General features: G+C 42.0%; 1 protein-coding gene across 12 annotated transcripts in view; it reads right to left on the minus strand.

The window, feature by feature from the left end:
• Positions 1 to 22,965, minus strand: part of DIAPH2 (diaphanous related formin 2) — an 867,723-nt gene that overhangs the window by 521,690 nt on the left and 323,068 nt on the right. For all 12 annotated transcript variants that reach the window (XM_030576660.1, XM_030576662.1, XM_030576661.1 and 9 more), the window contains one exon: positions 457 to 558. In XM_030576660.1, the coding sequence (XP_030432520.1) occupies positions 457 to 558 (102 nt within the window). The remainder of the gene's footprint in view (positions 1 to 456; positions 559 to 22,965) is intronic.

The following is a 22,965-nucleotide window of genomic DNA, read 5'->3' on the forward strand; positions in this document are numbered from 1 at the left end:
GAGTGAGTTTTGACTGGAAATGTGCCTAGATCTGAAGAGAAAGCCATATGAAGTAGCTACTTCTTTTACGCTCTTTTTCCTCCTAAGAACCTATGCCTGGACCCACAGAAGGGCCTCGAAATGACTGGAGGCTTGTTGAGAGAATGCAGTCATGCTGCCACTTCCCCACTGCATGAGTTTGGGGAATCTTCAAAACCATTTTGCTACATGTGTTTCATGCAGTAGAATGCATTATTTGTCCAGAGCTCAGCAACAAGCAGATGAATAAGGAACTGGATTCTGAAGAACAGCTGCAGCAGCATGAGGAAAATAAATGTTTATTTCATTTTATTATTTTCCCTGTAGACTGAAAATGACAAGATAAAAGGGGAAAGGGGAATTAACACAACAACCAGTCAAAGCTGATTTGCAAGCTCATTTTTCTGCTTATCAGATAAATGATTTAATACTACTTACACAGATTCTGTGCTGTTTTTCCATCCAAGATTCTTAATTCTTTAACTCGTTTCTTTGGCAGAACTACTTTCTTTTCTTCTGTATCATCCACTGCCTTTTTAGCTGTAAAATAAATGTGTACATATGAGTTTCTAATTCACCAATAATAGTTTTAAATTTTTTACAGATACAACTTCATTTAAAACACTAATGCTACCTTAGAGGGGGAAAAAAAATAAACTTTTCAATTTTTTCTTCAGTTCAAGGGAAAAGAAACATGCTAGCTCACAATATGGGTACGTCCACACTACCCGCTGATTTTGGCATGATTAATCGATCCCTGCCATGCTCCCATTGACTTTGGAACTCCACCAGGGCGAGAGGCGGAAGCAGAGTCGAAGGGGGAGCCATGGCCGTCGATCACACGCCATGAGGATGGGAGGTAAGTCAAAATAAGATACGGCGACTTCAGCTACGCTATTCTCGTAACTGAAGTTGCGTATTTTACATCAACCCCCCGCCCCAAACCACCACCCCCAGTGTAGACCAGCCCTCTGATATTCTCATAATCACAATGGCAAGGAAACAAAATTATAAAGCAGTAGACAGGACATATAGAATTTACAAACTGAAATTTGACAGGACACCCTGTTGTATACTCCTGCTCTTGCAAAAACACTAAAATCACAGAAAGTGGTTCTTTTCTCAGTTTTTCTTCATTTCAAAATCCAGCACATTCAACAACAAACTCTCCAGTGATTTGATACAGCTCAAAGAAGATGAGAGCCATCTGCTGAAGAACCACCATTTCCTGTAGGATCTTGAAGGTTTCCCTTCCAAGAATTCATAAGTCAAATCCCAGATCTAATGACAATACTCTCCAAGTGGTATAACTGTAGGCATTCATTTTCATTTTTAATAATGTAATCAAAATTATGAATATGTTGCTACAATGCATAAAATCAAATCAGAACTATTATGAATATTCTAGGTTTTGGATTAATAAATTTGTTTATCTAATTGAAAGTTTTATATTTGGAACTTATAAAATGATATATACTAATACACTTTATATTTTAAGCATGTACACATGAACAGTTTTTTTGCATAACTGGACATATTAAATATTTTTCATGCAAATGTCACAGGTATCTATTAAATTAATCTTAAATTCTATCAAGCAAATGTACACATATGAATTTCTTTATATCTGAAGGTCCTCAGAGGTAATGCAGAAAGGGAAAAAAGGGTTTGTAGATTTGCTTTTTAAGATGCTTAAAGGTGGTCTGTATAAGTCAGTAGTTTCAACTTTAGAAAAATTCATATTTTTATTCGTCTGGAAGACAATAATAAATACCAAACTAATGAAATTATCTTATTACAAAACACACAAGGATGACAGCCGAGCAACAGAAAAGAGAAGGCACATTTAGTCATTCTGGGAACAACTTACTCTTCATTTGTTTATACTTTTTGACCAACGAATGTTTGGAAGAAACCAGGTTTCTGTCAAAAATGAAACACTTCACCTCCCTCAACTGTAACATGGGAGTGAACACCACACCTCTTCCAAGAGCCAAAAAAAAAAAAAGAAAAACTAGGACTCAACCGCAAAAAATCATTTAACCTAGCCTGTACCCTTTTGTAGCTCATCTTTAAAAATGATGACACAGATATTTGTCCATTTGAGATTAGAACTTTGATGCCTTCGGAGACATAAATGAAGGACACAAATCAAAAATGAGTAATTGTCACCTAGGATCTGATCCTGCAAACACTTCTGCACATATGTAACTTTACATGACAGAGTAGGTCCATTGAACGCAATAGCAATGGCCTACTGCCATGTTTAAAAGTTATGCAAGTGTTCATATCTGAAGGATTAACAATTCAGTTAGTATATAATGATATCAAAAGCAGGATTAAATTTTACAAGTATCAGTCACCAATAGACTTTTATTGCTATCACATTCTATTGGCTATCTCCATTCAATTGAAAGCCTTCCCCAGTGTCTGGGGGACAATCTTGTCTCAATAACTGCCCCGTTTCCCACTGCTTCCCTTCCTGTAGCAAAGTCATATGGACCTGCATTTGCAAAATGTCATAATTACCTGTTTTCAGGATCAGGAAGGATTTTTTTTTCCAGTTGGGCCAAATTGGTGAAAATCTGATGGGGTGTGTTATATGTTGGATTTTTTGTTGTTGTTTGTTTTGGGGGGGGGAGTGTTGGGAGCAGATGTGTGTGTGTGCACGTGCGTGCACATTGTTTGCAGCATTGTGGAGCAGTTAGATTAAAAGGAAAAAGAACAGGAATTGTATTATTAAGAGATAATGTACAAATGTTTTGTTCATCATAACTTGCAGCGAATGTCCAGTGAAAATAAAAAGAGTCAGATCCCAGAGTTAAATGAGACCCGGAATTTGGCTGGTAGATCTTTTGCCAGTAGGAAGAAGGGTAGACCTTTACACTTCACAGACAGAGGTTCCCTTGGCTACCTCCCTCACAGGTGGAGGGCTAGAGATAGGCTGAAAAGGGTCTACCCTGAATCACTGGTTATACGGTTGGAGCCCTGTAACTCCACACGAGATCCAATTAAATGGTGGTACAAGAGAAGGGGCTAGCATAAAGCACCCCTCATCTATTGTTAAATTAAGAAAGTTGCTGCTTGCTGTTTAAATTGATTCTGTTGTTCCTTTGCCGACATGTCTTGATCAATATTTGCAAATTGTCTCAGCCACTGATCGCATTTGCCCCTGTTTATTATATGGTAATATACATTATGCACAGGTGATTTTGGGAGAGCTCTCTTGGGAAAGTAATGACAAATATTTACTCCTCAGACAGTAATTTAACAGTCAATATCCATGCAAATTTCAACATTTAAACAGTAGCATGGATCTGTGGCTAGTAAAAGTACTGTGGTAAGGCAGGTTTCAGAGTGGTAGCTGTGTTAGTCTATATCAGCAAAAACAATGAGGAGTCCTTATGGCACCTTAGAGACTAACAAATTTATTTGGTCATAAGCTTTTGTGGGCTAGAATCCACTTCGTCAGATGCATGGAGGCAGTGTCATATAACCTAGTCCCAGATTTGGACCTTAGCGTCCAAAATATGGGGGTTAGCATGAAAACCTCCAAGCTTAGTTACCAGCTTGGACCTGGTACTGCTGCCATCACCCCAAAAATTAGAGTGTTTTGGGGCACTCTGGTCCCCCCGAAACCCTTCCCTGGGGACCCCAAGACCCAAACCCTTGAGTCTCACAACAAAGGGAAATAAATCTTTTCCCTTCCCCCCTCCAGGTGCTCCTGGAGAGATACACAGAAGCAACCTCCGTGAAACTAAGCAGAGGGAGTCCACCCTCTGTAATTTCAGTCCTGGAAACAAAAGCACTTTCCTCTTTACCCAGAGGGAATGCAAAATCAGGCTAGTAAATCTAACACACACAGACCCTCCCCCTGACTTCTTCCTCCCACCAATTCCCTGGTGAGCTGCAGACCCAATTCCCTGAAGTTCCCCACTAAAAAAAAACTCCAACAGGTCTTAAAAAAAAGCTTTATAAAAAAAAATACATACAAATGGTCTCTCTGTATTAAGGTGACAAATACAGGGTCAATTTCTTAAAAAAATATTAAATAAACAGCCTTATTCAAAAAGAATACAATTCAAAGCACACCAGCAACTATATTCATGTAAATACAAAAGAAAACCAATAAAAACCTTACTGCCTTACTATATTTTGTACTTACAACTTGAAAACAAAAGATTAGAACGCAGGAAACAAAAGTCCTCCCATAGCCGAGAGAGATAAATTCAAGACAAAGGACTCACACACTACAAACCCTCCACCCAGATTTGAGAAAGTCTTGTTTCCTAATTGGTCCTCTGGTCAGGTGGTTCAGATTACTTCTTTCCAGGTGAAAGAGACATTAACCCTTAGCTATCTGTTTATAACAGGCAGTCATTCCAAGTTTTCAATAATTATTAAAACAAACAACCCAGGTTAGTAGTAATTACTTGACTAAATAACATATTTCCACTAAGTTTTCTTATTTCTCACAAGTCAAATATTTAACATAGTATTGTGTTAAAAATTCATTAGTTTTGCACTGATGCGTGGATATCAGCATAAATAAAATAAACTTGGTTATGATCCTTTCCCTAGTCTTGTTTAGTAAAACTGTCCTTTTGGAATGTTTGTGGTTACAGCACTCCCCTATTAATTTACATCCCAGTAGGTACATGCAACACGACAAGGTGTTTAGCTGCTATATGTAAACAAGATTAAAATGCAGTTTAACAAAGTAACACTGAATGATTAATACAGTAACAGCTAAAGGTTAATCAAAAACCTAGAGATTGCAACCTGGTATTATTTCCATTCATCTCTATTATTTATACCATTACACCTTATATTTGAAAGAAATCTGTAGGTTTAAAAAAAAACACACACACACTTATTTGAATGTGTGTGTATCCACACATGTACACACTACTTAAAGTACTGGAGATAAGAATATTATTAAGTCTTCTGCCGCCATTGCTATTTGCATTCTCTCCTCCTCCTCTCCCTTCATTGAGGCAATATATTGTGCATTAATAGGATGTGTCACTCAGGAATTAATTATATTTCATTACTAGTTACATTGATTAATAGTTGCTCATGTTGCCATAGCAACTTTAACATATATGTTGAATTATACGCCAATAGGTGTGTGCTAAGTGAGTTTAAGAAGTGTAACCATATTTGCATCTGCAATACAATACATAGGATGTATGTATGTCAGTGATCTTGAAGAAAATGTAAATTAACAGGGAAATATATAAATGAATGATTCTCTATTCTAGGTGGACTGCAAAGCAAATAAGCCTAATTTTAATTGAAAATCCTACTGAATACCCTTTAACATGGCATCTTGACACCTCACATTTAATTTAAAAATGAAAAATCTACAAATGGATGACAATAAAATTCAGAGATTATCAAACTTTTTCAGAGTACAGACTGCCCTAATAGAGACAGTTTTACAGACATCTTTCCCATTCAGTTCTGTAGACCACTTTCCTCTTTTGTTCTTCTTACAACATCCCCATAGAAACTAGATCATTTGCATAAATGGAAGATATTAGGAAGTAGTGCATATCTAGCTTCCTTTTGATGGAAAAAAGGAGCGATCACATAATAAGCAAGCTCTTGAAATCCCATGCATATACTCTGATAAGCACAAATAAAAAAATCATGTAGGAACCTTCACTTTGATCATGGATATACTACTTTTTTTTTTTATTTTGTGATTAAGAAATGTCTGTAACAGATATTAAACTAACATGCATTGTTTAATTCAGCTTAACACAGTATTTAGTGTGGACCATATATGCAACCTGTAAACAAACATGTATCTGAATTAAACTCAATTCATGAAACAACAGCAAGGTCACACATTTCAACAAAGGCAATTTCACATTTGTCTTACAATTCCCATATTTTCAGAGCATAGCGAATATTTTGACAATGTTTTCTGCAACAGCCATTACTTTAATGCAAATCTTTACATGTGTGCTTGTGTATGTACATACACACAATAGCTGAAATGCATATAAAATGTGTATACGAATGTTAAAATATAATACTTAGGAAGGTAGATGTCTTTAGACTCAACGAGCTGCAGTGCAGAGATATATTTAATTATATATATTGTGACAAGGTCAGGCCAGATGGATACAGGAGAGTGTTAGAAGGCAGATATATTAGTCCCAGATTAAGTAGATCCCTGGATAAGGTAACAGGGGCAGTTCTAGAACAAGCAGGAACTTGCTGGAACCAATTATGGCAGGCAGGCTAATTAGGACACCTGGAGCCAATTAAGAAGAAACTGCTAGAATTCATTAGGACAGGCTGGCTAATCAGGGCACCCGAGTATAAAAAGGACCTCACTTCAGTTTGTAGTGTGCATGCGAGGAGCTGGGAGCAAGAGGTGCTGGAGGATTGAAGAGTACAAGTATTATCAGACACCAGTAGAAAGGTCCTGTGGTGAGGATAAAGAAGGTGCTGGGAGGAGGGCATGGGGAAGTAGCCATCACACAGCTTTTCCAGGAGGCACTCTAGACAGCTGCAGTCCACAGGGCCCTGGGCTGGAACCTGGAGTAGAGAGCGGGCCCAGGTCCCCCCAAACCTCCCAATCCCTGATCAGATACAGGAGGAATTGACCTGGACTGTGGATTCTACTAGAGGGGGAGGTCTCTGGGCTGTTCCCTGACCCACATGGTGAACCTCTGAGGCAAACAAATCCGCCAATAAGCGCAGGACCCACCAAGATAGAGGAGGAACTTTGTCACGACTAGCGTCAGGGGTGGGATTTGGTGTACACAGCACAGTGGAAGAAGGAGGCTGATTATTAAAAAGAGAGAGAGAGAGAGAGAGAGAGAGAGAGAGAGAGAGAGGGTTTATTTTTTTCATCACAATGGATGACATACTGCGGGCACCGATACAAGCCAGGGCTGCCCAGTAGGAGGCTACCTGTGTCCAGGCAGCCACCCAACAGGAGGCAGTGCAGCTGCAGCAAGAGACTAATCGCCTGTTGATAGACTAGGCAGCTCAGGACCATGCTATGTTGCGGGAACTGGTAAACCAAGTAAAGACCCTGACAGAGCTGAACCGCAGTCATCATGAGACGCAGATCACACGGGCCAGCCACTGGCTGCAGAAAATGACACGAGAGGATGATGTAGAGGCATACCTTCTGGCCTTTGAGAGGACAGCACTACGGGAGGCCTGGCCTCGAGATCAGTGGTCTGGCATCCTCGCCCCGTTCCTGTGTGGGGAGGCCCAGAAGGCTTACCATGATCTGCCTGAAGAGGCTGCAGCAGACTACCCCCAGCTGAAAGCAGAGATCCTGGCCAGATCTGGGGTAACAACTGCAGTGCAGGCCCAGCAGTATCATGAGTGGAGGTATCAGGAAGACAAAAGCCCACAGTCCCAATTGTATGACCTCCTCCATCTCGCACGAAGGTGGTTGCGAATTGAGTCCGGAAGAGATAATAGAGGTTCTGGTCATCGACCGATACACGAGGGGACCAACGCCAAACCTTCACACCTGGGTAAGCCAGAATGAACCCTCCACCTATGATGAGGTTGTCGCACTGGTAGAGAGGCGAAGGACAGCGAGAGAGCTGACCCGACCAGTTAAGGAAGAGGCACCTGGGGTTAAACTAGCAGCACCAAGCCCTAGCGCTCAAGTGACTGGGCTACCAGGAGGGCCCAGGTGGAAAAAGTGAGGGGCTGAAGGCCCACCAGAGACCACAGAGTAGGAGCACTGATGGGGAAGAAGATTGTGATGTCAGATTGCCCAAACCAAGAGACCGGGGAACGCCTAGGGCTCCATACAGATGTTATGCCTGCAGGGAGTGGGGACACATAGCTGCACAGTGTCCCAATACCAAGGAGCCTATGCAATGTAAACTGGGGAACTGAGCAGACCCATTCTCCCTAATCCACCTTGTGGGGGTCTCACTAACCCCACATATGTAAACCAGACCAGTGAAACTAAATAGGGTAGAGACCACGGCACTGGCTGATTTGAGGAGTGCTATCACACTTCTCTCAGGGAAGCTCGTGAAGCGTAATCAGCTGCTGCAGGCTAAACATATGGGGATAACATGCGTCCATGGGACGGTCAGTTACTACCCCACCATCCCAGTACAAATCGAGATCCAAGGAACACTGTTGAGGTAGCAGCAGGTGTACTCCCTAAAATCCCATACCCGGTGCTCATAGGAAGGGACTTCCCAGGGTTTGGAGACTTACTCCCAGTAGGGAGATTGGAGAAAGATGGGAACCCTGAAATTAGTGAGTCATCCACAGTAGACTGTCAACCCCCAATCCTCTCTGAAATATCCCTAGATTTGTTCCCCACTCCCAGACAGGGTAGAAAGAAGAAAAAGAAAAGAAGGGCAGCTAAGGCCTTGGAACCCAAATACTGACCCAAAGCCAGAATGTTGCTCTTATAGGTAGGCAGAGCTAAGCTGCTGAAAAGGAGGCCGTTCAGGAGGGAGAAACACCCGAGTCTGACCCACACCCTAACGCCTCAGAACCAGTAGAGGCAACAGAAACTGGGCCCCTAGATCTCGAGCAGATTAGCCCCGGGAGATGAAATTTTGGAAAGACCCAGGCAGAAGACCTAAAGTAGGACAACATTAGGAAGGAGGTAACAGAAATAGATGGAGTCCCCGTGGAAGGGAAAACCCAGGGACCAGGACCATCCTTCATAATGAAGAAGAATCTCTTTTACCGGGTTGCACCAGTACAGAGGCAGAAGGTACAGCAGATCCTAGTACCTCAAAAACACCAGAACACTGTATTAAGTCTTCCCCATATTCATCTTTTTGAGGGGCATTTGGGGGTAGAGAAGACCCTGGCATGGGTTCTATGATAGTTCTTCTGGCCTGGGGTGCACGAAGAAGTGTGGAGATACTGTGCCTCCTGCCCAGTGTCAGCTGCACAGTCCCCATCCCCACTAGAGGACACCTTTAGTACCCTGTCCCATCATAAAGGTCTCCTTCAAGCGAATAGCCATGGACCTAGTGGGATCCCTGGAGAAAATGGCTCAGGGCCACCAATATATAATTGCTGTTTTAGACTATGCTACTCACTACCCAGAAGCTGCCCCTCCTGTGGAACACAGCCTCTAAAACGATAGCCAAAGAGTTGGTGGGGATCTTTTCCCAAGTGGGGCTACGGAAGGAGATATTAACAGACCAATGAACCCCATTTGTGTCGAAGCTAATGAAGGACTTCTGTACGCTGCTCCATATACATACCCTGAGAACTTCAGTCTATCGTCCGCAGATTGATGGGTTGATAGAAAGGTTTAACTGAACCCTCAAGGCTATGATAAAAAATGCGTAAGTCGGGATGGGAAGGACTGGGACACCCTACTACCTTACCTTATGTTCGCTATCCGGAAGATACCTTAGGCCTCAACTCAGTTTTCCTCCTTCCAGTTATTATACGGGCATCACCTCCGTGGCATATTAGATATTGCCAAAGAGATCTGGGAAGAGGAACCCAATGAGATGATAAATATAATAGAATATGTATTGCAGATGTGAGACTGGATATCTCGGGTCACCCTTATTGTGTGGGAACATTTGGAAAAGGCACAGGAGGCCCAGCAAACCCATTACCATAACAAGGCAAAAGTCTGACAGTTCCAACCAGGGGATCGGGTGATGGTGTTGGTACCTATGGCAGAAAGCAAGCTTTTGGCCCAAGTCAGGGGCCCTATGAGGTGGTTGAACCTGTGGGGGAAGTAATCTACAAGGTGTAGCAGCCAGGACACTGAAAACAAGAATAGATTTATAACATTAACCTCTTAAAGCCTTCTCACCAGCAAGGGACATATGTAGTGGCCCAAGAGACCCCTATCCAGGGAAATATCCTGCAGGAGCAGATCAGAATATCCACTGATCTGATACCGAACCAGAAGAAGGAGGTAACTGAGATGATCAACTGATACCAGGACATGTTTTCAATCAAACCAGGCCGGACCACCGAAGCATATCACCACGTTATCACAGACCCTGGGACAAAGGTAACTTTAAGGCCATACCGGGTCCCAGCGGCAAAAAGGGAGGAAATCAAGACGGAGATAAAAAGGGTGTTGGAGCCGGGAGTCATTGAAGAGTCCCACAGCCAATGGTCAAGTCCAATTGTGCTAGTGCCCAAACCCAATGGCACCACTAGATTTTGTAATGACTTTCGCCGGCTGAACGAGATATCCACACCCCGCATTGATGAACTCATTGACTGCCTGGACAAGGCCTAATTTTTGACAACCCTGGATTTAACGGGATACTGGCAGATTCCTCTTGACAAAGATGCAAAAGAAAAGATGGCATTATCTACACCAGAGGGTCTGTTTCAATATACTGTTCTTCCTTTTGGACTGCATGGGGCACCTGCCACCTTCCGCATCTCATGGAGAAGCTTCTGCAGCCCCATAACGGTTATGCAGCTGCATACCTGGATGACATAATTATCAATATCCCTGACTGGGAGACCCATTTGAAAAAGGTGGAAGCGGTTCTGGACACACTAAGATAGGCCGGCCTCACAGCCAACGCAGCCAAATGTGCTATAGAGCTAGCTGAGGCTAAATATCTTGGCTACATTGTAGGAAGGGGCATGGTCAAGCCACAAATAAACAAACTAGAGGCTATCCAAAATTGGTCCTGGCCAAATTGGAAAAAGTAAGTCCAGGCATTCCTGGGTGGGGTGGGGTACTACCGGCAATTTATTCCCCATTTTGCTACCAGAGCGAGTCCCCTGACAGACCTGGTAAAAGCTCGGGGTCCAGTCATGGTGAAGTGGACTGATGCTGTAAAGAACGCATTCACAGATCTACAGACAGCCCTTTGCAGTAAACCCGTGCTTATAGCCCCAGACTTCAACAAAGAATTCATCTTACAAACAGATGCATCTGAAGTAGGATTGGGAGCTGTCCTATCACAGATGGTCAGATACGCAGAACACCCAATCCTCTACCTCAGCAGAAAACTCCTCTCGAGAAAGGAGAAGTATCCCGTGGTTGAGAGTGCGTGCCTTGCTGTGAAATGGGCAATGGAAACACTATGTTATTACCTTCTGGGTCGATGGTTTACCCTTGTGACTGACCATGCACCCCTCCAGTGGATGCAGCGAAATAAAGAGAAGAACACAAGGGTAACCAGATGGTTCCTGTCCCTCCAGCCTTTTCAATTCACCATAGAACACTGAGCTGGGTGGCAATGCAGATGGCTTGTCACGGGTACACTGCCTGACGTCCCAAGTTGCCCAACCCCGTGGTGTTGAGCAGAGGGTGGGGGGAATATGTGACACAGTCAGACCAGATGGATACAGAAAATACAGATATATTAGTCCCAGATTAAACAGATCCCTTCTCCCTGGGTAAGGTAACAGGGGCAGTTCCAGAACAAGCAGGAACTTGCTGGAACGAATAAGGTAGGCAGGCTACTTGGGACCCCTGGAGCCAATTAAGAAGAATCTGCTAGAATTAATTAGGACAGGCTGGCTAATCAGGGCACCTGAGTTTAAAACGGACCTCACTTCAGTTTGTAGTGTGCATGGGAGGAGCTGGGAGCAAGAGGCACTAGAAGCTGAGAGTGGGAACGCATATTGCTGGAGGATTGAAAAGTACAAGCATTATCAGACACCAGTAGAAAGGTCCTGTGGTGAGGATAAAGAAGGTGTTGGGAGGAGGCCATGGGGAAGTAGCCCAAGGAGTTGTAGCTGTCGCACAGCTATTCCAGGAGTCACTCTAGACAGCTGCAGTCCACAGGGCCCTGGGCTGGAACCCTGGACTGTAGGTTCTACCAGAGGTGAAGGTCTCTGGGCTGTTCCTTGACCCACATGGTGAATCGCTGAGGTGAACAAATACACCAATAAGCGCAGGATCCGCCAAGACAGAGGAGGAACTTTGTCACAATACACACACACACTAAAAGGCTGAAATCAGATTTATTGTGTCAGAGAAAAGGTTGCTATACACTTTGATTTCTTATTCGTACTCATGTAGAGTATTGATTAATATGTTAAATGAGAAAGAGGAAGTGATTTATAAAATCTGTGTCAGACCCTTATCTCGCGGTTTCCAGTACATTAAATGTTTGTGTTATTTAGAATCCTAAATTCATTCTGAAGCAGTGTTTGTGTTAAAATTTTATACTTACTGTTTTTGTAATTTACAAATATATCTTCCAAAAGGGATACTGGATTGAAGGAAGTGAATATAATATTTACTTAACCTGAAACCTATTCATCAAAAACTGAACAAAGGAGGGTAGTATGAAATTAATTTTAAATGGAAAAACAATGTGTGTGTATTATATATATATTTATTTGTTTGGTGGGGGAGATTGCTTTCAAGATAGATTTCCCTAAATTGGGATGAATGGAACTTTTCTTAATTAATACTATTCACTAAAAGACGAAAAGAACCATATTTCAACTTCTGCACATCAGTGCCTCCTACTGTTTTATTCTTTGCTTCTCTTCACTCTCTGCCTCAACCACAAAGGGAGAGATAATGTGACTCAAATCGAAGAAAATTAAAAGGTTCAGGTGTTGGGAAAGGCTAGCAACAACTCTTTCCAGAACAACAAAATGAGAGTCTAAATTAAACATGTTAGTAAGCAATCAAGATTTTGTTTTCATTTGGTGTTATGTTCTATTTTATGAGTAATAATGTATTTGTTTATCAAAGCTGGAGGAAAAAAAGCTGATGCAACCTGCTGTAAGAGATTGTTTTCCATTCCATTCTTATATGTTATGTACTGCATGTACAGCTGTAAAGCATGTATCTTCAGTGATACCTACAGGTGTGAACTAATATATCCCACAGAAAGAACTATTTCAATTTTGCACCTGTTTAGCATATGAAGACGTAACAATGACATTAGTCAAAATGTTCCAGAAGTTTAAAATATATTAAACAAGACTAATGGTAGTAATCACAAGGAACACACACAAACATGTTGTAATGGTTCAGAGACCTAATTAAGAGACGGGCAGGAGGTTACTCTAGTACTGTAGTTGGTACAAAAATCTGCAAGCACACATGGCTTTTGGAAATTAGCAGCTGCATGTTAACTAATACACTTGTTCACGTGTTCATTCACTCAATTACGGAACACCATTAAATGTTACTACTACAATATGTTTGGCAGCCCTAATACCATTAAATAAGATTTTATATTTTACCCTTTGGGTTGACATTTTCTCTCTCTCTCTTTTTTTAATTAGTTGCTTTTACAGTTTATAAAAAGGGACTAGGAATACAGCCTAAAACAATAGCATTCAGAACAGTGAGCACCCCTTCAACATCTCAGACAAAAACTATGTTAAGATAGCATTAAAATTGAGACCACATCAGTATAACAGTCTGACTGATTAATGCATAAGTGTTTGCAGTTCCAATATAAAAGAAGATGGTGTTTAAGAAAACACAGTTACTTATATTACAGCAATTTTGGTTCTTGGGGGTATATTGTCCACACAGCTTTCACTCTTGATGTGCATGTGTCCCATGCACACAAAATCAGATTTTTTAATAACAGTGTTCAGTGTGCTCTGGGAGCCTTTAAAACCAATGCAGCTGAGGGGATAAGGGTGAGTGGCCTCGACCACTTCTTCCCTCCTTCACCAATGAAGAATTCCATATGGAAGGATTCAAAATTAGCAGGTTGTTGGATCCATTTGGACAACACATTTTGAAGAAGAACAGTTTCTGTAAGGTAAGAAAGAATTCTCTCTTTGAACAATTGAATACACAGATTCCACTTTTGGTGATTAGCAGTCAGTATACAATGCCTTGAGATGAGTAAAAAGGTCTCCTACTTGAAGATCAACTGATGGACCGCTGTACAGAAACTTGCATCTGGTCTAGAGGCCAGACCCAGAAGACTTGAGAGTTCCTCTTAGGAGTTCTTGCTTAAATTGTCCGCCCCATTTCCAGGGTTATCCAGGGTGAAGATGGGTGAGAGTCCAGCACAGGGGTAGGCAACCTATGGTATGCATACCAAAGGTGGCAGGCAAGCTGATTTTCAGTGGCACTCGTACTGCCCGGGTCCTGACCACCGGTCTGGCGGGCTATGCATTTTAATTTAATTTTAAATTAAGCTTCTTAAACATTTTTTAAAACGTATTTACTTTACATAAACAATAGTTTAGTTATATATTATAGACTTACAGAAAGAGACCTTCTAAAAACATTAAAATGTGTTACTGGCACACGAAACCTTAAATTAGAGTGAATAAATGAAGACCCGGCACACTACTTCTGAAAGGTTGCCAATCCTTGGTTTAGCAAATATGTTCTGTTCCTCTGAAGAAGCTGTATTCTTCTTTCATGGGAGTGATTTGGTCCAGTGTCCTCTGCCTATTAAGGGCAATAGTTACTTATTACCTCTCTTCATCTGTCCAAGGCTAAAGATGCCAGTACCAGTCCCCTGGCTGAATCAGCCTCTGCTGGGAACTGTCTCAGTGTTATCCTGCATCCATGCCAACAAGTCCATCAGTGACACCAGCTTTGATGTGCTCAGTGTAGGCATTCTCAGTGCAGTCACAACAGGTACAGCTATCTGGCACCAGGACACTCAGTGCCAAAAAGAGGTATGCCAACTGTGTGCTACTGAGGGGAAGGGAAAGAAGGTGGCACAGTGCCAATTTCTGCAGCTCTGCCTTGACGCTTTGGAATGTTAGAGCATTGGGGGAAGATTTTTATTTTCCTCACAGGGGAGGAAGATTTGTATCTACCTTGGTATGTGAAGTGGTGATTTTTACAGCCACTTTTTTGGGTCAATACCAGAGCAAAAGTGTGACCTTTAAGTGTAACGTGAGCTCTGGGTGACATCAGAGATAACCAGGGCATGAGAGAAGTGTTACTGACTAGGTGAAGGTCTCTGCAGTTGCATATTGGGATCTTAAAATGTCTATTTGATGTTTCTAAAAGATGCATCTGCAGTCTACCTTTTAAGAACACAAGAATAGCCATACTGGGTCAGACCGATGGTCCATCCAGCCCAGTATCCTGTCTTCTGACTGTGGCCAATGACAGATGCTTCAAAGGGAATGAACAGAACAAGGCGATCATCAAGTGATCCATCTCTTGTCATCCAGTTCCAGCACCTGGCATTCAGATGCCAAGGGACACCAGAGTGTGGGGTTGCATCCCTGATCATCTTGGCTAATAGCCATAGATGGACCTATCCTCCTTGAACTTATCTAATTCATTTTTTTGATCCAGTTATAGTTTTACATCCCCTGGCAATGAGTTCCACAGGTTGTGTGAAGTAGTTTCTTTCCTTCAGTCTGTGCTTTGAAAAAGATTTGCATATTGAGCAATGCTCAGGAACATGTCCTTCTAGATATAAAAGACATGCCAAGCATACAGGAACAGATGGATCTCAGGTCTGATCAATCTCAAATCCTGGAGACATAATGTCGACAATTTTGGTTCTAGGTACAGAGGCAGGAACCATATCTTGCCCATAACTTTTATAAATCAACTGGTTGAATTAAACTTAGGCAAGTAACTAACAACTAATTAACTTACTAGCAAGTAAACTTCAACTAATCTATCAGTAGGTGAAGAGAGGTGGATACCACAGGGTTCCATCTCACAGCCATGGGAGTAACGAGGAACTGGGATGCAGCTGACATTGCTCCACCCTTAACACAGTCAACTACTGCGGCTGCAAGCCTCCCAAGGACCTGGGTGCAGCCACAATAGATAGCGCTATTCAAAAATAATGTGATCTTGCACACCAGGATGCATGTGCACCAAGAGTGGAATCCATGTGGACAATCACTTGAAAAACACCTGGCCCCGAGTCCCGCCGCAGCAAAATGATGGCTGAACATCTTGACTGTTATGTTTTATCTGATCATGTTTTTATATGATCAACTGCTTTTTGTTATAAAAATATCAATTAAAAAAAAAGAAGAGTTGCACAGTGCAATTTAAGTAGACCACCGTGGGGCAAACATACCATGTGCAGCTATTTTACATAAAGAGATACTGAGTAAGAAGAGTAATGCAGATATGTGTTCATCTTACATAAAAAGCATCACTCTATCAGCAGTTTTCACAGTAATGTTACAGTGTGTTAGTTCCAGAATATGCTACTGTATTATAAAATCTTATTGAAAAGAATGACATTTCTACTCTGGATATCAATTGGACTTTTTATGCTTTAAATAATATGCAGGAAAATTATCTGGATATATTATGCATTGTAATCATGTGGCTGATCTCGTGTTTACGGAGGAATTTTAAAAAATTAATAAATACCTGCACTGAAACATGAAATGGGTGTTCAGAACTAGAATGAGATCAGATTCAGATTATGGGTGTCCCCTCACTAACTGGACAGAAATATCTGCTTATTAAGTGCATCATATCCAGTGTATTAGAAGCTACAGACTATTAAAACTGCAATTCCTTGGTTTCATAATGTTTGCCTTGGCATAAATGTGAGAGTTAACTCTAAATCTCCTTACTTTCAGGATTTTAAAAGCAACCCCCCCAATGGTAAAATATTATTCTGTGATGGGGGCCAGAAATCAAACCTGCTTTCAAGTAAGCAAGCATTTAACTCTGTGTAGACTTCACATGTGTACAAGTTTGGAGTCTCATAGCAAAGATGAAGACACAACCAGACAGTCAGATAAAACAGCCACTTACTAGTCAGAAGAGAAGACCTCTTTTAAAAACAAAGATCTACTCCCAATAATGTCAAAGTTGTAACTTTGGATTGTATCTATTAAGTAGAGTGGGAAAGTGATACCAATTGGAGGGAGGGGAGCAACCCTACACCCCCATTTTTGCACTTGCTCAAAGTTCCAGAATTATTATGTGCTTAATAATTACTTACTTAACTGTGCATAATCACTTATTCATAACTCAGTGGTTCATGCTGCTTTTGTGACAAACAGAAAAAGGGTGAATTTTGCCAGAAGATAATGACATTCCCAAAGAATTTTGCAGAATTCTATACAAATTTCTTGTTAAATCTGAGTGAATTTGATTAAAATGTCATTTCATGTTTAATCCTGTGTGGTCCTCTTCTTTTTTGCACAGGAGGCAGAAAGTTTATTTTATCTTTATCAACAGCAGCAAACATTCTTGAGAACAGTTTGGGAAATGGGATCTCCAAAACAATCTGCCTACTCGTCTAACAAAAAAGGTGGTGCACTCAACTCCACAAATGATTCTCAATTTCAGACCTGAATCTGAACTCCTCAGCAACTCCAAAGGGGCTGACAATCTCAGCTGGCAGGCATCCTTTTCATGCAGGAAATCAGGCTTCTTCTGTTTCTGAGATTCCCCCCTCACCAAAAAGAGACCAAATGCAGGTTATAATAACTAACTTAAAAATCCCAACCCTTAATAATAAAATCATAGACTTTAAGGTCAGAAGGGACCATTATGATCTTCTAGTCTGACCTCCTGCACAATGCAGGCCACAGAATCTCACCCACCCACTCCTGTAATAAACCCCTTACCTATGTCTGAGTTTAAAGACTTCAAGGTACAGAGAATCCTCCAGCAAGTAACCCATGCCCCACGCTGCAGAGGAAGGCAAAAAAAAACCCAGGGCCTCTGCCAATCTGCCGTGGAGGAAAATTCCTTCCCAGTCCCAAATATGGCAATCAGCTAAACCCTGAGCATGTGGGCAAGACTCACCAGCCAGACACTCAGGAAAGAATTCTCTGAAGTAACTCAGATCCCACCCCATCTAACATCCTGCCATTGGGCATATTTACAGCTAATAGTCAAAGATCAATTAGTTGCCAAAATTAGGCTATTTCATCACACCAGCCCCTCCATAAACTTACCAAGCTCAGTCTTGAAGCCAGATATGTCTTTCCCCCACTGCTCCCCTTGGAAGGCTGTTCTAAAACTTCACTCCTCTGATGGTTAGAAACCTTTGTCTAATATCAAGTCTAAACTTCCTGATGGCCAGTTTATATCCATTTGTTCTTGTGTTCACATTGGTACTAAGCTTAAATAATTCCTCTCCCTCCCTGGTATATATCCCTTTGATATATTTATAGAAAGCAATTATATCTCCCCTCAGCCTTTCTTGGTCAGGATAAACAAGTCAAGTAGTACTTACCAGGTGGTAACTGGTTTATCCAGGGAGCTGAAGGGCTAATCCAGACTGACTGGGTAGGAAATTTTCCCAATTCAGTTCTATAACCTTAGTTTCCTTAAACAGGAAAGGAATAAATTTATGGATACTGTTTCCTGGTACCCAGAAGCCAGTTCTTAGGCAGAACCCTGTAGGCAGGCATGGGATTTATGAGCTCACCAACAGCAAGTGCTACCCTTTCAGTGGCTGGCTCCAGACTCGCACAGTGCTCCCAGCAACAGGTATCTCACAGAGGACCTTCCTTATTGGTCAGGATAGCCCTACTTTCCTGTAATTTTTCCAGTCAATAAATTTTAACTCAAATCCATCCCCTTTCTCTCAGACCCTGCTCATTCTCTGAGAAAACATGCTGGTAGCCATCCAGGAATAACTGTTTTAACACCCCTGAGCCGACAGGGGTCCCTATCATTCAAAATAGTCTCTGTCTTCTCTCCCTCTCAGTTGCCTTGCAGCTGGGACTCTGAGTCTTCCCTTGGCCCCTCTGCCTCCCAGGAACACCCACTTCTCCCTGAGTTACTAGCACAGACACCAGAAACCAAGGTAAGCTTCATAGGGAGTTACAAACAAAAAGTGACCATCTTGTTAAAGCTACTTAATCCTGACAATAAAAAATGGAGGACTTTCTCAGAGGGCTACTACAGAGTTCAATGAAAGGATTGACCATCCTGTTAAACCAAAGCTACTTAATCCTACTGATAAAAAAGGATGTACCTTCACCGAGAACTACTATAGAGGTCAACAAATGGATTGAGTACTCTGTTAATGAAGACATAATTTACTGCTTTGCTTGCAAACACTTTGATGGTAATTCCTTACAAAAGGGTGAAAAGCCTGCGAAACGAGTATTTATTGATTGTGGATTTTCAAAGTGGAAAGACGTGAGTGATCTTTTCCAACAGCACGTAGAAAGTATATGGTACAAATAATTGTGTTTTGGACTGCATTTTTTATGATTCTAGACAAAAAAAATACTGCTTCAAATATTTCAACAACTAGACTGAAAGAAGTTTAGGAGACAAAGAGAAGATGGCTTGGTTCTTCATCAAGCAACATTATCTTGGATGTCAAGGATCAGACAATCAAGTAAACTTTGCTGAGTTCCTTGAGATATCAGAGACAGATATAAACCTACGTTCAAAAAGGGAATGTCGGGTTTTTACTTATCTCACAAATATCAGAATTATCTAATTTGAGTTTCTGGTGAACAGTCAGAGAAAACAACAGCAGCTGACACTCAAGATCAAGAAACCACTATTATTTTTTTGTGTTCATTGATGAGATTAAAGACATTTCTAAGAAGGAACACCTTACTCTAACTATCCAATACCTTCATGTAAAAGAAAGAGCTATTGATACTTACCAGATGTGAAAAATTTGCACTGATTCCTTAGCAAACTTTATCTATGACAAAGTAAAAAGTGTGAGACTCCACTTGAAATTTTGTGTTGGACAATGCTATAACAGTGCAAACATCATGAATGGGTGTATTAATGGAGTTGAAGCAAGAATAAAAGAGAAGACTCTCCATGGGGGTACATTCACTGCCACGCCCATAAGTAAAACTTTGCTTTAGTCAACACTATCTCAGATATGCCCAAACTTGCAGAATTCTTTATCACTGTACAAGTGTCGTGTCACTTTTTGGTCAAAAGCAATACCAGACACAAGTTATTTGTTCAAGCTCAGAAACAGATCCAGCGGAACGTTATTCAACTAGAGCAAATGATAGCTACCAGGTGGTTTTATTGGTACTGAGCAGTAAATGAGATGAAACTGCACTATGAAGCCATTTTCATTGTACTGTAGGCAGGCATGGGACTTATGAGCTCACCAACAGCAAGTGCTACCCTTTCAGCGGCTGGCTCCAGACTCGCACAGTGCTCCCAGTTTTAGCTGAGCCAACTGGATTCCAAGCTAAGATAGTCACCTTTCTTATTGTATATGTTTATCTTAAAAAGAATAATTGGTGTGACAAATGCATTAACAGAGCAACTTCAATAAAGTGGATTTGTTTTACTAAGTACTATACACTTGATCAAAGGAATTCAAAAAGAACAAGAATCAGCATAATCCAATGCAGAGTGGGGGAAACTAGTGGAAAATGTAAAAGAATTTGCTGTTGGTATTGGCACTGAACTGGATTTTAGGACATCTGAATTGTCTAAAATGCCACAAAAGAACTCAAAGTTTCCAAGTTTCCTGTTGATTATCTGTCAACCAGTAGTACTGGGATAAAGAATATTGATGAGATAAGTCTCTATGATAGATTTCAAAAGACTTATTGTGCAGTTCTTGACTAATGTCCTAGTTCAATAGGCATTTTATGGACAATCAAGTGTTATTGGAATGTATGTATTAGTCAAAGATTGCTCACATTTCAAGAAACTGCAAGATGTTTCACACTTTTATAGTTCACACAGTGACAAAGTACTTTTGAGATTGCAAGTCTCCATGGCAAAATCGTTCATGGCACCAACAGAGAAGGAGATAAAAAGAGTATAGACATGTTATCTGTACAGCAATCTTCAAACACTGCTAGTTGCATTCAGAAGTGTGAAAATTGCTACAGATCACCCCTACAGTGCTCATCGCAACAGTTTCATATGAGCACTTTTTTAAAACTTGCATCCAATCAGCAAGTGGAAATGAGAGGCCAGCCACCTGAGGCTAATAGCTCTGCAATAGTCAATGGTAAAACAAACCTCTCGGCCTTGAAAACATAGTGGATGCTTTCAGTAGAGACTGCGGGTATGTCTACACTACGGGATTATTCCAATTTTACATAAACCTGTTTTTTAAAACAGATTGTATAAAAATCGAGTGCACGCGGCCACACTAAGCACATTAATTCAGTGGTGTGCGTCCATGTACCAAGGCTAGCATCGATTTCTGGAGCGTTGCACTGTGGGTAGCTATTCCATAGCTATCCAATAGTTCCCGCAGTCTCCCCCACCCATTGGAATTCTGGGTTGAGATCCCAATGCATGATGGTGCAAAAACAGTGTTGCTGGTGATTCTGGGTAAATGTCGTCACTCATTCCTTCCTCCAGGAAAGCAACGGCAGACAATCATTTCGCGCCCTTTTTCCCTGGATTGCCCTGCCAGATGCCACAGCATGGCAACCATGGAGCCTGTTTTGCCTTTTGTCACTGTCACCATATGTGTACTGGATGCCACTGACAGAGGCAGAACTGCAGCGCTACACAGCAGCATTCATCTGCCTTTGCAAGATAGCAGAGACAGTTATCAGTTGTTCTGTACCGTCTGCCATGCCACTGTAAATTGGCAATGAGATGACGATTATCATTCATTCTGTACCATCTGCAGCTGTCATGGGTGCTCCTGGCTGACCTTCACTAAGGTCGGACGGGGGCGCAAAGACAAAAATGGGAATGACTCCCCGGGTCATTCCCTCCTTTATGTTGTATCTAAAAATAAAGTCAGTCCTGCCTAGAATATGGGGCAAGCGTACTAGAGAACCAGCGCACCAGAGAGCACAGACGCTCTGTGTCAGATCCCGCAGAAATGATGAGCTGCGTGTCATTCTAGGAGGTGCCCCTGCAACAACCTCACCCATTGCTTCCCTCCTCCCCCAACCCTCCTGGGTTACCGTTGCAGTATCCCCTGCATCTGTGTGATGAAGTAATAAAGAACGCAGGAATAAGAAACACTGACTTTTTAGTGAGATAAAATGAGGAGGAGGCAGCCTCCAGCTGCTATGATAGCCCAGGCAGTACAGAATCTTTTCTTTACACATGAAATGGGGGGGCTGATGGAGCTCAGCCCCCCCGTTGCTATGATGAAGACAGTTACCAGCCGTTCTGCACCATCTGCCGGGAATGACCGGGACTCATTCCTATTTTTACCCAGGCGCCTCCGGCCGACCTCACCTGAGGCCAGCCAGGAGAACTCACGGGATGATGACGAGGATGGCTACCAGTCCTTCTGCACTGTACCATCTGCCACCGGGGAAGGGAGAAGAGAGGATGCTGCTGTTCAGTGCCGCAGCACCGTGTCTACCAGGAGCATGCAGTACACATACGGTGACATTGGAAAAGTCAAGAAACAATTTGTTTCCCTTTTCTTAACAGGGGGAGAAGGGGGGTAAATTGACGAGATATACCCTGAACCACCTCAGATAATGTGTTTAACTCTACAGGCATTGGGAGCTCAGCCAAGAATGCAAATGCTTTTCGGAGACTGCGGGGACTGTGGGATAGCTGGAGTCTTCAGACCCGCTCCCTCCCTCCGTGAGCGTCCATTTGATTCTTTGGCTTTCCGTTATGCTTGTCACACAGCATTGTGCTGTGGACTCTGTATCATAACCTGGAGATTTTTTTCAAATGCTTTGGCATTTCGTCTTCTATAACGGAGCTCCGATAGAACAGATTTGTCTCCCCATACAGCGATCAGATCCAGTATCTCCCGTATGGTCCATGCTGGAGCTCTTTTTGGATTTGGGACTGCATGGCCACCTGTGCTGATCAGAGCTCCACGCTGGGCAAACAGGAAATGCAATTCAAAAGTTCCTGGGGGCTTTTCCTGTCTACCTGGCCAGTGCATCTGAGTTCAGATTGCTTTCCAGAGCAGTCACAGTGGTGCACTGTGGGATACCGCCCGGAGGCCAATACTGTCGATTTGTGGCCACACTAACCCTAATCCAACATGGCAATACCGATTTCAGCACTACTCCTCTCATCGAGGAGGAGTACAGAAACCGGTTTAAAGAGCCCTTTATATCGATATAAAGGGCCTCTTTGTGTGGACAGGTCCAGGGTTAAATCAGTTTAACACTGCTAAATTCGGTTTAAACACGTAG

This window comes from Gopherus evgoodei, chromosome 9 (genome assembly GCF_007399415.2).
Source record: "Gopherus evgoodei ecotype Sinaloan lineage chromosome 9, rGopEvg1_v1.p, whole genome shotgun sequence".
In the NCBI taxonomy this organism is placed as follows: Eukaryota; Metazoa; Chordata; order Testudines; family Testudinidae; genus Gopherus; species Gopherus evgoodei.